Genomic DNA, 14,092 nt, shown 5'->3' with positions numbered 1-14,092 from the left:
TGCACGTCTGTGTGAGTCTGTGGGGGGTCACATGTCCATCCTAACGCCATTGTTCAGGTTATTTTTGTTCATTTGGCAGCTTGGTGCTTTTTCTGTAAGCTAAAAATGAATGAGCGGAGTTTGAACCCTTGTCTTTTCATGCGGTTCTGGCAGATTGCGGTTCTGGCAATTGCCGGTTTCACAAACTGAAGAGCTGACGGATCGACCGGTTGGCCGACCGTGACATCTGCTGCGCTATAATAAAATAATGCAACTATAAACAGTATATAGATAGTGCAGCGTGGAAAAGGATGACAACAATGTATAGTGAAGGATAATATAGTAATATTATAATATAGGACAGTATGGTAACAGTATAATTATGGTATTTTTGTGACCAAATAGTATAAAATACAAGTGGACAAATTAAAGCACAGCATAGCCATAACATAGTATATTAAACAGATTGTCTTTTGCAGTCCTGCTTTTGCAAAGAATAATATCATTACAGTGTAGAATAGTATGGTAATAGTACAGCAAAGTATAGCAGCCATAGTAACTTTGCCTCTTGATCAGTAACTGCTGGAGACAGTCAACAGTGAATAGATTTCCTCAAAGTTCAAGATTTTCTTTACAACTATGATCTCTAAAGCAAAGACAAATGAGATCTGACTTTTATAAAACCTCATCTGTGGTTGAAAGGCCAATAAAAAACAAAGACTGCCACACATTAACCCTCCCCAAAGCCTTATTTCAGTGGCTTACACTCAAAGTTTATGGGACAAAATGTGGCTGGTGGAGATGTGCTGCCCTCAAGTGGTGAAAGTTGAGTTTCATCTCTTTAAGGTCAGCAGAAAATCACTTCTTCAACATCCAGAAGAGTCAGGAGAGAAAAACAATCCAGTATAGTGAAGCTAAAGTGTATTTTTCAACTTGATGAAAGGATTTGCTTTTTTTGTTGTTGTTGTTTTTGTTGTATCTGTTTTGGGAGCTTAACTTTACAGTAAAGGTTATACTCAATAAACTTAACATTAAACTAAATAAATGCAAAATACAAGAAATTCTAAAGAATCTTATTGTAAAAACAAAGTGGAAACAAATATCATCATTTCTGGCATTTCTCAGCATGAACTACAAATAACACAACTGATCACCAGAGAAATAAATGTAGCTTAAAGCAAAAAAAAAAAAAAAAAAAATTAATTAAGTAAGACTCACTTACTTAATTAAAAAAAAATTCTGTTGACGTATTCCGGTTTCGTAAAATCAAAACTCAAAATGTTGACAATCACACTAGTCCTTCGACATTTCTACGACAGCTGACCACGTGGTTCAAGTTTTTTACCATGTAGTTACATCAGTTGGCCAGTAAGTGGCAGTAAATGGCTCTACACTTGAAAGTCCACTGAAGAAGCTGAAGAGAAAGTAAAGCCATATACAAGCACACAAATACCAAAAAGACCAGCGTTATTCTGATCAATACACATGAAAGGACGATTACACTGGAAATGAAGTATGATTTATTTGAGAAAACATGTTATCTGTAGTAACAACACTGCAAATAAACAGAGTTTGAGGGAAAACCTTTGCATATGATGCGAACATAATAACATTTCAATAACCAACAAACTTTAAAGACCATTTAACAGTTTTGCTCTACATGTTAAAAATATTCACATCTCTTTACTTTGTATTTATGTTCCAAGTCAGATTTTCTTGCATTCTCTAAATCATCTTAAGGAATATTTATTTTAGCTCTTTAAATATTGGTATCATTTTAACATTGGCTTCACTTCCTCTTTGCAAAATTTTATCCACTTTGTGCTCAAAGAATGAGGAAACAGGAGCAAACTAAGAAAATTAGGCAGCATTATGCCTGTTGTCTTATCTTTATAGATTCAGCTAAAGAAATAATCTTGTTTGTGTCACACTGCAAAAAGATTCAGTGTATAACAAGTTCTGTTGTTTTCCTTGAGTTATGAAGATGAGGGTCAGAAGCTACATTTCTGCTATTTCCATGAAAAGTAGTAAAAAAACATTTAAAACTGAAGTAGAAAACTCCTTTCTCTTGAAAACGGTTCCTGAAGATCACCTTAAATAAGCAAGAAAATTGAATCAATCCTGGTTTCTTGGAAGAAGTAAAATGACATCATTAAACATAAGTAACCATGCGGTAATTTTTAGATTGATACTGATACATTGGGTAAGACAAACCTGTATGCACATCACACTGCTGGTGAACATATTTTCAAATATACCTACCATTAAAATGCACCTTATTGTTTAGATTGTTTTGACAAAATCAATATTTTCAGTTGGGCTGGAACAATTAATCAAATTAATCGTGATTAATCAATTAACGAAATAATCGTCAGCTAATTTAGTAATCAGTTATTACTATACAGATTCTAAAAATGTCAATTTGCATGGACTTAGCTATCTATCCGTGCTACGGTAGGAAAATTTGACCAGGTAGCAATGATAGTCAAAACACCAGATTTAATCTGTTTGCTCTTGAAATGTGGAACAAATCTGATTTGTGCGTCACCTGGCAACTGTTCCAGCCAATGGAATGACAGCGTTCCACTGGGTGCGCTGGATAGCATCTCCTGGATGTGCTGCTTGAGCGGCTACCATACGAATCTGGGCCAGGACCAAGTGGTGCACAGGCAGATGAATCCTACGCGACCAAGATCTGTGGATCACCGAGGAAGCGAGTTGAAACAATGTCACTCTGGCAAGAGCTTGTTTATTCTGAGCCGCATTTTCAATTCAAGAAAAATAAATTAAAAAAAACAATAATACAATTCAAATTCAGTCAAAAACATCTGGAGTTTCCACAAACAAAATGCACAAATAAAATAACATAATTGCAAGAAGTTAATAAATTAACATCTACAACACACAGTAGATACCAACGTTTGTCCTGCTTAGCTCACAGATTTGTGGCAGTAAATTATTCCAGACTTCATTCAGGTGTTCATGCAGGTTGTAATCAGATATACTTGGTATGCAGAAGTGGACAGAGCAGCCAAAAATTGTACTCAAGTAATAGCAGTTCTACTTCAACTTTTTCCTCAAGTAAAAGTAAAGAAATCCTCTGGTGAGCAACAAGTACTTGGTAAAAACTTTACTCAAGTACTGGGTAACATGGTGAAATGATCAATCATTTAATATTTAAAAATGAAAATATTTAAAAATTCTAAAGTGAAGTGGAAATGTGGGTGACAAAATGACAATAATTTATAGAAATCACACAAAAAAATAATAAAATCAGACAAAAACAAATTCAAATCAGTTTTTTTCAATAAACGTTTGAAACTTTAACAAAAACTGCAGATGTGTGAATTTTTGGTTAAAGCATGTTTTTTCATTCAGAGAGTAGAAAATCCAGAAACTTTACTCAAGTAAGAGTGAAGATACTTCCTAATCAAATTAGTCAAGTCACAGTAAAAGGTACAGACTAGTAAAATACTCCTTAAGGATTTTTTTTTGTCAAGAAACTTCCTCCAATTGCATAAATATAACTAATAAATACCCAAACCTGATATAAAACAATTGTTAAAGTTTTACTCTATCATATGACCTTGGTGTGTGTAAAATTAATGTCAAACATGTAGTCAAAGATAAAGAAACAAGCAGTTCTGGTGCAAAACTAAAGCGATAAGACTCCCTGCGTTCCTTCTGCGTGGACTTCTGCTCATTTTACTCTCCACCCTTTCGTGGAAAAGAGCGTTCCTGTTTCAATCAGACTTGTTGCGACGAGTGGTGCTAAGTTTTATTTGCGTGATCCTTCTGTGCGGTTGTGTTTGCCTCTGCATGCTCTGCATCAATGAGGCCCTGAGGTTTTGCAATCACTCCTCATTTCATTTCACAACACAGTAGCCGAGTGAAAGTATCCTTTCAGGACAACACGAATGTACACTTTGTCTCCCAACATGTGGGCAAGTTTCCATAAACATGCACGTTTGTTTATACTAAAAAAATACTTGTTTTTATCAGAATACTTGAGTTAATGATCTCATATGTGGACATGAAAGTGAAAAGAAGAAGGGGAGTGTGAGTGTTAGTGAAGGACACACCTCTCTGTCTGTAAAACCACAGCATGTTGCAGCCTGTGGGGAAGGACACGATCTCCTCTTTAATGAACTAAGAGACTCAAAGCGGGACAGCAGCCGGATATTTCCATCCAACAACGACACACGACAGAACTCCCCAATCAGAGGTTAGTAAATCTGACGTTTCCTTTATTTTACCCGTTTCTACCACCATGTTTCTCCTCTGGATTTGTCCACGCTACAAATCTGTGGGAAAGTATGTTAATACTTTTCGACTGCTCTGATCCACTGTAAATATTTACAAGCAAACATGGGTTCTCAGGCATGCTGTACAGGAAAAGGAAAAACAGAATTATCCACTTTAATTTTAAAGTATCTACAAACAAGATCATAAACCAGCCAGCTGCGGTCAAGTATCAATAAAACTGATAAACTGATAAAAGTTGACTAAAAAGTGTCTCTGCATTAAATAACATTGAATTTCTTTCTTTTTTTTTTTTTTTTTTTACATTTTAATCTATATTCTCTAGAAGAATATAGAAGAATATAATCTAGAAGAATATAATCTATATTCTATAATCTATATTCTCTATAAGAATATAGATTAAAAGTGATTTTAAGATGATTTTAAAACACCAGTGGAAACATAAAAAACCTCATTAACTGAAAGCAGGGTTTTATAGTTGTAAAAAATAGAAATATGTTTCCAATTAACTATCAAAAAGGATACAAATAATCATTAGCAAACATTTATTCTAAGTTGATACTTGGAAATGATTTTTTTTCCATAATTTGAAGGATGCTTGTCTCTTCTTATGTCAAAAACACATTTCTTGGTTGATCGAAAACTAATTTTGAGTCTGAATCTGCCATTGATCATGACATTTTATTAGCCTGTCTTAAAAAGCGTAATCTACACACAGATTAATTCAAAGAATGATAATTAAATTACTCAAATGACCTGCCTGTTTCATGTTCATGTAATCCTGAGGGCCAGATTATTTCAATCTGTAATTTAAACAATTATTAAACTACATATGTTATTATTTGCGAGATATATGTGGAGATAAAATCCTTATACATTGTTTGGGAACCTGGGAATTTTATTGAAGCCATAAGATGAAAATATATACATGGTCTTCTTTGGATACTGGGCACAGGAAATGAATACTTAATAAGGAAATAAAACTTCCTGTTTCTATCCCTCACTTTTATTGGTATGTTGTGGTCAGTTCAAGGGTCAACTAATTTCTGACCTACAGAATTAACACGCAATATGATAATAACATAACGTTTTTTGGAGATTATTCAAAGATTAATAAAAAATATTGTGTTGTAACACTCCTCTTCTCTGACGCACTGCTGCCAGTTTTCCTGCATGCTTTAGCCTGCTGCAGATTTTTCAGAGATTACATCAGGTTGGCAGACATCCTGTGGTTCTGTAATCCTCATCGTTTATGATTTAGAGTGGTCGAAAAGCATCTTGCTTCGTTTATTCTTCTGCTTCCTCTTTTAAGTCTGTTCAGACATTTAATATAAGTTTACAAAGCAAACCTTAAAAAAATCATCATAATGATAAGGCAAATCCGTTGTTTGTTAATGAAATTTATAACTGATGTAATGATTACGAAAAGCTTGTGTCTTCCTCAAACAGAAGTCGTTATAATCTGGGTGATTTGTTGGTTTAAATATGTTAATAATTAAATAAATGTCACTTAGAAAGTTGTGGAGAAAATTAAACCATTAGCAAGCTTCTGTCTGGGTGGATATGTGACCACGTTTCTCTTTTCAGAAGTCATTTGTTTTCAAATATATTGTTTCCTGGCATGGATGTGGCTTTCAGTCAATAATTGTTCAAAAGGGTATGGAGGTTTATGGCTTTGGGGAGGCCGTGACAGAGGTTTCATATTTGCCGGTTTATTCTACTCTAAAACCGTTATCATCATTGTCCTGTTGACCAACCTAACCTCATGTCTGACTATTAAAGATACTTTCGTTTTAGTATGTGCTTGAAACATGCTTATATTTATACGAACCAATCTTTTTCATTAGAAGTTTATAGCCGAGCCAATCAAAATTATTCTCAATTGCTTTACAGCTCAGCCAATCAAACTTGGCCCTTTCAGTCAGATTTTACCAAATTTGTATTGAAACACTGTTAGGTGTGGTTATGCTCTTAAATTTTGCCATTTTGCAAATTTCACTTTTTTATACTTCAGTTGTTGTCTCAACTGCTTCTAAAAACAGTCCAATTTCCAAAAAAAAAAAAAATATATATATATATAAAAATAAAATTCCCTTCTCACCCACCGCGGGTGGTTCTTATCCTCTGAGCTCGGGTCCTCTACCAGAGGCCTGGGAGCTTGAGGGTCCTGCAGTATCTTGGCTGTGCCAAGGACTGCACATTTCTGGACTGAGATGTCTGATGTTGTTCCTGGGATCTGTTGTAGCCACTGCTCCAGTTTGGGGGTTACTGCCCCGAGGGCCCCGATGACCACAGGCACCACTGTGGTCTTCACCTTCCAGGCCCTCTCCAGTTCCTACCTGAGGCCCTGGTATTTCCTCCTGACCGTTGAGTCACAATCGATGAGCACTGCACCGTTTCTTAGCAACCACTGTGAGTGCTGTACAATGGCTGCTGGAAAAGACAAGTGTTTTGTTGTTGACTTTTTAGTCAACAATTTTGAGACAACTAAATAACAATATAAATTAAATAAGGATAGAATGACTATCTGATTCTTCTGCTTTCAGGTCCAGAAGGATTTCTGATTGTTTTTACAAACTGGTGATGAAATGTACAATTTCTAACTATTTCTCTTGTTTTTACGATCAAATCATTTTAGAATGACAGCTTCCACAAATGAGGAAGACAGTGTCGTGAGCAACGACTACGCCACCGCCATCGGCACCCTCATCCTCACCCTGGTTTTCCTCCTTGGCGTCCCTGGTAACCTCTTCATCGTCTGGAGCATCCTGGCACGCACCCGTAAACGCTCCGTCACCACCATCCTCATCCTCAACCTGGCCTGTGCGGACGGCTTCATCATGGCCCTCACCATCTTCTTCATAATATACCTGGCCAAGCAGACGTGGATCTTTGGACTCGTTATGTGCAAAGGCGTCTTCTACTTGTGCAACGCCAACATGTACGCCTCCATCTTCCTGATCACACTGATGAGCGCACACAGGATGGTGGCGGTGCTGTTTCCGCAGAAACTACACCTGATAAGCAGACAGGTTGTGACGAGGGTGATCATGGGCATGTGGGTGTTGGTCATGACGATTTCCATCCCCTCGCTGGTGTTTCGAGAACTGGAAATTGAGCCAGATCTTAGCCAGAATGATTCACGGATTGTGTGTTCCCCCAATCACACCTGGCCCACTCATGTAAGTCCACTCTTCTCAAAGTGAAAACCCTGTTTGACTTGTACTTTCTACTGCTACAAAATTAGTGAAGCATTTGATTATTTCATCAGGCTGGATGGGGAGACAGAAGACACAAATTACAAAAAAAAAAAAAGTGCTGATGTTAACTGGATCTGATGTTTACCTTTATTCAAAATTGGGTAGTTATATTTACTCAGTTTTACTTACCTGAATAATTTTAGAAAAAAAGTACTTTTGGAGTATTTTGCTGTGCTGTTTTTACTTTTACTTCAGTAATTTTATTTTGAAGTATCAGAACTTCTTCTCAAGTAAAATTTCTGGATTTTCTACCCACTGAATGAATAAACATGTTTTAACTAAAATTTCACCAGAGTCAAACACACACCTGCAGTTTTTGTTAAAGTTTCGTACATTTCTTACTGAAAAAAAAAATTATTTATTTTGGGTAACCCTAACCCTATTTTTGTCCTTAAAACACCAAAATTTCCTCCTAACTTCAAATTTTGTTTTGTAATTTTCAAATATTACATGACTGATAATTTGTTCAGTCAAATTATCAACCATAGTAGACTTTTTAACCAAATACTTATTTTTGGAAATAAAATGTTTAATGATTTCTCCCAGAACCGCACAGGATTCTGGGAGAAAAGAGGAAAGACTTTGGCTGCTCAACCTCTCTGGGCCAAACGTGGCGGAATGAACTCACTCTTTGGTTACCTAGCAACTCACTCACTCTGGTTACCTAGCAACTCACTCACTCTTTGGTTACCTAGCAACTCACTCACTCTTTGGTTACCTAGCAACCTGTTCTGTATCTTGATCAGTCACCATTCTATCATTTTGGCATTATTTCAGATATTCAAAACAAACAAAAAAGAAATAGATAAATAATTACCAAAATCGACTAATATATAACTTTTATACTGTGCTTTTTCAGCCATATTGTTTAGCCCAGCTGAAATGTATAAATAACAGATAAAAGTTGACTCGTTAGCAGAAAATAGTAAAATTAGCATAAACTAAAAGTAGCTGAAAAAAGAATGGTTCTTGGGAATTTGAATGCCACATTTTTTTTGAATAAGAAAAATGGTTCAAATAAAACGATTGAGGTTTGTTCAACTTAAGGAACATAAAGTATTTTTATAAAAATTACAGAACCATAAACTAGAAAGGCTCAACAGTTTCAATTTTTCTTCCAAGTCAGATATGTTTTTCAGTGTTTTTCTTTTTTCCTTTCCTTTCCTCTCCTCTGGTCAGGTCCGGTTCCAGTATTCTTTAGAGACGGTTTCAGGATTCATCCTCCCGTATGCAGCCATCATAACCTGCTACGTCCTCACCCTGAGACGCCTGAGGCAGACCCAGTTCCAGCGAAGGATTCGTAGCGAAAAACTCATCCTCGCTATTGTCATAACATTTGGCATGTTTTGGTTTCCATACCATGTAATCAACATGGTACAGGTGAGTAAAATCTTTTTAACCTCTAATCAAACATTTCCGTTCTCTGTTCTTGGGTTCTTGTTTTCATTAAAGTTTTTTGTGACTCCCAGGTTGCAGCTGAGTGGTATAGCAAGGAGACAAGAACTAGAAAAATGTGAGTAAGATGAAATTGCCTTACATTCTTTTACTACTCTATAAAGATGTCTTACTGAATATTAAGGGAAAAATTGTTCATTTTGTTCACATTTCTGGATGGTAACCAATAACTATATTCTGCTAAGGCATCATGTTTTTAAATCTTTAATGTTTTATCACTTTTTCTGGTTGCTTTTTTGGGGGGGTTATCAGTGGTATTTCCTTTTTAAGGTGTAACCAGGCAATTTAAGGCTGGAGTAATTTGGTTAAAGATTGGTCTAACGTGATTCAATGTTATCCGGTCCATTATAAACATACACGATTGCATAATTATAGATAATTTTCATCTACACTTTGAAGTGCTCCTTTCCCAATTCTCTTACAAAATGACTTTTGTCGTAAATGTTTCAGCCCTGCAGCGCAGGAGACAGATTACAAATCTGTGCTCAATGTTACAACTTTTGTTGCAATGAGTTTGGAAAGGGAGGGAAAGGTTTCCCTGAAAATTTGTTTTTCCATTTGCACAGAAATGTAGGTAAGCAACTCACATGCTAATATAGAACCCTGAGGTACTCCTTTGGATCTATCAAGAAAAGAGGAAAAGGATCCAACATGTAAACTAACTCATCTGTAGATAGACCAATATAAGCAATAACGGTAGTTTACCAAAAATATTGTGGTCAAAAGTAAAATACCCAAATTTAACAGCAGCAGAAATTTTGCATGCCTCATTGTTCTGTCTCTTATTTTGAGTGAAGTATTTTTGTAAGCGTCTACATCAACGCAAGAGTGAGAAGTTTTGTTTCTACAGGATCCTAAAAGTTGCTCTTTGCAGAACTTAATAGATTTTTCTCCATCTTTTTTTACCCACAGATTGGAGTTGATTCATGAGAACTGCCGAGCTGTGACCTCGGCTTTGGCTTTTCTCAGCAGCTGTGCCAATCCTATCCTTTACACCTTTGCTGGAAAGTCCTACATCAAGAAAAATGGCTTAGCCTTCATGGCTAAGCTCTTCGATGGCACGGCGTCATCGGACCAAACTGCAAATAAACAGAATCGCATAGAAAGTGGAGGAGAAATGAACAATATCTTATTAAATACCAACACTACATAATGTACCAATGGGCTAGATTGGCCCATTGGCCAATCTGAAAATTATAACATAATGGGCTAGATTGGCCCATTATGTACCACAGCTTGTGGTACATAATGTACCGCAAGCTCATAATGTATCATGTATAATGGTACGTTATGTCCCATTGGTACATTATGTCCATTAAATGGACCATGAATTGTAAAATGTGCAAAGCTACTTGTGGGAAAAACCAAGTTTCACAACAGAACTTTTACTTTTTCAAACCATCATAAATGACTACAGGATAAACTCTAATTTCAATGATAAAGTCAATACATCCTATAAAAAAGTTTTACAATGCTTGTGGGGATTACCAAAATAGTGTGAGGAAAAATGACAAAATAATGCTATTTAGTGATAATTCATGTATTAGTAGTTTAAAATGAAAGGTTAAAACTTCAGGATGTTTTCAGTCCTCATTGTTTTTGCACATTTCACATTTTCAGGGAATTAGCTGCAGAGCTAAGCAGCACATAAACCAAAAACCGCTTCACTCTTTAACAATATTTGTTCATTTATGTAAAGCCACAAATTGTCAGCTGGAAGCACTTTATATAAAAAACAGGGGCAGTTCTAATTAATCTACTGTAGTCACATTAATTACGACTATAGTCAGAATATTCTGTCAAAAGAGTCTGGTTTAACCAAATTAATGTACATCCCTAAAACAATCTAAGAAAAGTTAGTGGAAATTTGGGTAACACTTTATTTGACGGGTTGTGAATAAGACTGTCATGACATCATGTTAAAAATAAACATGAGTAAGTCTTTATGAATATTTATGACTGTTGTCATAACTTTAGCTTTAATAACATAACGCTACATAATTTTAAAAGTCATAACAAAGACATTTTGAATAATGTCAACTTTGTATTAAAAGCGTCATGATTTACTGAATGACACTTTGACACCAGTGAAATATTCACAGACTTGCTTGTGTTCATGACAGGTGTTATTACATGTATATGACTGTGTTATTACATGTTTATGATGGTGTTATTCCCAACACAGCAAAGTGTTACCAAAAATTGTATCTAGATTTAAAAAAACAAGGTTTGCATTGCATTAGCTGCAACAATTCTTAAACATGAAAACACTGAGAACACTAAGCTGTTCGTAACAATATTATTCAACAGAAGTTGGAATAAATTAATATTATTCGCCTTCAAGGCTCAAGGACAAAAACTGAATGTTATAGTTTCTCAAGAGAAGAGCTTGACAAGATATGGCTATTATTCTACTTTAAAAAAAAGTTTACACTGACAGACTAAAACAATAAAAAAAAAAATAACAGTTTGACCATTATGTAAAAAAATAAAACTTACAAGAAAAATGCCTCTTCCTACTTCACATATTTAAGGGTGTAAGAAACAACTAAACCAACAAAAGATGAGCTGCCATGGAGTATTTGGGTCTAAGTTGGAATCTTACCTTAGAAGATGAGGAAAAAAAATTTTTACCCTGTGAGGCAACAGAGCTAAGAATTAGTCTGTACTTCTAATCTGTCCCAGCTCTTGCTTTTTGTTGTAAACATAAAAAAACTACTGCAAGGTTTCCCTTTTCTGCTTGCTAAACATCCATTGTATTAAGTTTGTGTGCTACTCTTTGTGAGAATTGTTTTATGCTAAAGTATAATCCATCAACCAGTTTGGAAAAAACATGGCAGGTGAATTGCTTTGTTCTTGAATTTGCATATCAAACTGCACTGTACAATTTTTATGTGTTTCTCTCCTACTATAAAGTTTAGTTTTTTGTTTCCTGGTTTGTAAAGTATATGAATGAAACAGGGTTTTAAGTCAGGAAAAACCATTTCTGTACAAAACTTCCTGCAAATGGAGTGAAAAGATACCGAGGACTTTTACAAGAGAACATGATCAAGTGAGACTTACTCTTTAACATCTGAAACTGTAATCCAGTAGATGATCACTTTTCTGGGAGGAATATGACATTCCTCCACCAAGAGTATTATGGTCATGCTACGAAAATAAAATAAAGTCATAATAGTTTGAGAATGAAGTTGAAATAAGAAAAAAAAATACATTTTTATTCTAACTATTTTGATAATGATCTTATTCTTGTACATGTTTATTTTTGTAATATAACTATTTCTGTAATTTTATTTTTGTATGTCTCCAATTTTCCATTGTTTCTAACAAAGCAAAACCTTTGACCAAACTATAGGAACCGAGTTGCTATAAACGTTTTCAGGTTCTTTACTGCGTGACTCAATAGTGATTCCAGCTACCCTTAAGAAAATAAAAAACTGAAAACCTTGGAAAACAAAACAGTTACACAAAAGATCTTTGGGGCTTTACTTTTTGTTTTGCAGAAAAGTTTATTGTCATTTAGGCCTTAAATTAAAACTTTTTTTTTTTTACATGTAGCTCTTTCAGGATATAAAACAAATCAGTAGAAAAAATTGAAGCGTTAGGTCAAGAAATAGACTCCTGACATCCCACCTGTGGAGGAAAAGGAAAACGGTTAAAGATCAGTTCACTCAACTTAATGTTACAAGTGTAAAAATATAACTTCTGCATCCATTTGTTACTAGTCCACAAACCAAAATCAAAGTACAAGTGTGCAGGTCTGTAAACTACAAATGGATGCTAGCTAGCATTTGATGCTGCATTTAAAACCAGACAGTTCTTACCTCAAGTGGTTCTCCTAATGCATCCTTCCTGAAAAGGAGAGAAAGGGAAATTAAAGTTAAGTCTCAATTGCGGTGGCCTAAACCTGGAGAGCATCAGTAAAGTCAAACCCATCAGTGCAGTGAAAGTAAAATCATCAGTTTCAGGTGAAACACGGACTCACATGCAACTCATCATGCAAGGTTTGACTCCAAAAGTTGAGTACGACACACCAACGACATAAAAAGGCAATTTTCAGGATTTTAACCAAATAGCTCACAGTACAGCTACTAAAAGGGAAAACTAGAGGTGCAGCTCAATAAGCTTAAAAATATATATTCTCTAGTTATATAAAATAGTGTTTTTCTGAAAATGTAAAAAATCTTCTATGTTGAGAGCTCAATTTCCAACACATGCAGAATTTACTTTCATTTATGACAATCGTTCCTGTGGCTCATGCACCTTTTTTTAGTACACCACACTTTTTCCTTCCACTAAACTTTCATCAATATGGTAGGTTTACAGCACTCTCAACAGCCATTTCGGCAACTTCTCATTGAACCCATCACCTGACTCAGGTGAACAAGTCAGTTTAGAAATGTTATAAGGAACTTTATATAATGAAACTTTTTAGTTTTAGTAGGTCTGATTTTTTTTTTTTTTTTTGAATGAGAACAACTTAAATTAGAATTTCAGCTAAAGTCAAATAAACCCTGTGCAGCACAAATTGTCAAACACCATTATGAATCTGCAGAAATCATCAAATGACTCTGAGCTTTTATTTAAACGCTTTTCTTGTCGAGTTCCTCCTGTGAAACCAAACCATGAGGTCGGTTTGGCGCTAACGCTGCAACAAAGCGCAAAAGAAGCTCCTGAATCGCAGCGATCATCCACCTGCTCCGGCATCAATGGCCTCACCAAACAAGAAAACAAACCGGACACGAAACATGCAACACTTACCGCATTTTAGGCTTTCAAACTACGAATTTTTCAGTTTCCTTGCAGCAGCGAGTCCTTCCTCTTGCTCCGTGACAAGGAAGAGAGAATGTTAATGAGGCTGCGCCTCAATTTATCTCTTTATCAAACCACGTGCTTGGCGTCACATACGGCACTTCCGGTTTACGGCAACGTTAAATGTAAAGTCCCCACTTCATTTCTTTAATTATGTTTGCATGTTGCTGTTGAAATCAAGGCTTTCCACGTCCCAAATCTGCAATTTGACCAATCACATTGTAGTTAGTTAACTTCATATGGGTTTGTGTGTTCTTGTTTTATATTTACAGGCTGAAAATAGAAAAATAAATACTGGGGAAACATGTATATTTTCTTTAGAT

The 14,092-nt window shown here is 35.5% G+C and overlaps 1 protein-coding gene and 1 long non-coding RNA gene across 2 annotated transcripts; one reads left to right on the top strand and one right to left on the bottom strand.

The window, feature by feature from the left end:
• The first annotated feature begins 4,110 nt into the window (after window positions 1-4,110).
• On the top strand, window positions 4,111-12,416 carry LOC129356787 (leukotriene B4 receptor 1-like). Its single transcript, XM_055026336.1, has 5 exons — window positions 4,111-4,204; window positions 6,881-7,424; window positions 8,682-8,882; window positions 8,972-9,015; window positions 9,870-12,416. The coding sequence occupies exons 2-5, from the start codon at window positions 6,882-6,884 to the stop codon at window positions 10,108-10,110; spliced, it is 1,029 nt and encodes a 342-aa protein (XP_054882311.1). The 5' UTR covers window positions 4,111-4,204; window position 6,881; the 3' UTR covers window positions 10,111-12,416.
• A 51-nt stretch (window positions 12,417-12,467) lies between these two features.
• On the bottom strand, window positions 12,468-13,826 carry LOC129356797 (uncharacterized). Its single transcript, XR_008605457.1, has 3 exons — window positions 13,719-13,826; window positions 12,782-12,809; window positions 12,468-12,590 (listed from the first exon to the last, which is right to left on the bottom strand). It is a non-coding gene; the product is annotated as an uncharacterized LOC129356797 (long non-coding RNA).
• Between the last annotated feature and the right edge of the window lie 266 nt (window positions 13,827-14,092).

Source organism: Poeciliopsis prolifica, unplaced genomic scaffold, assembly GCF_027474105.1.
Source record: "Poeciliopsis prolifica strain line A6 unplaced genomic scaffold, Auburn_PproV2 SCAFFOLD194, whole genome shotgun sequence".
NCBI classification, from domain to species: Eukaryota; Metazoa; Chordata; class Actinopteri; order Cyprinodontiformes; family Poeciliidae; genus Poeciliopsis; species Poeciliopsis prolifica.
The sequence above is the reverse complement of the archived record's forward strand: the minus strand, read 5'-3'. Positions and strand labels throughout refer to the sequence as shown.

Bases quoted from the DNA above. Each gene is read 5' to 3' on its own strand.
- LOC129356787 (XM_055026336.1), top strand. From the start codon at position 6,882: ATGACAGCTTCCACAAATGAGGAAGACAGTGTCGTGAGCAACGACTAC. The intron at 8,883-8,971 runs GTGAGTAAAATC...TGTGACTCCCAG, and splicing joins ATGTAATCAACATGGTACAG to GTTGCAGCTGAGTGGTATAG. The intron at 9,016-9,869 runs GTGAGTAAGATG...TTTTACCCACAG, and splicing joins GAGACAAGAACTAGAAAAAT to ATTGGAGTTGATTCATGAGA.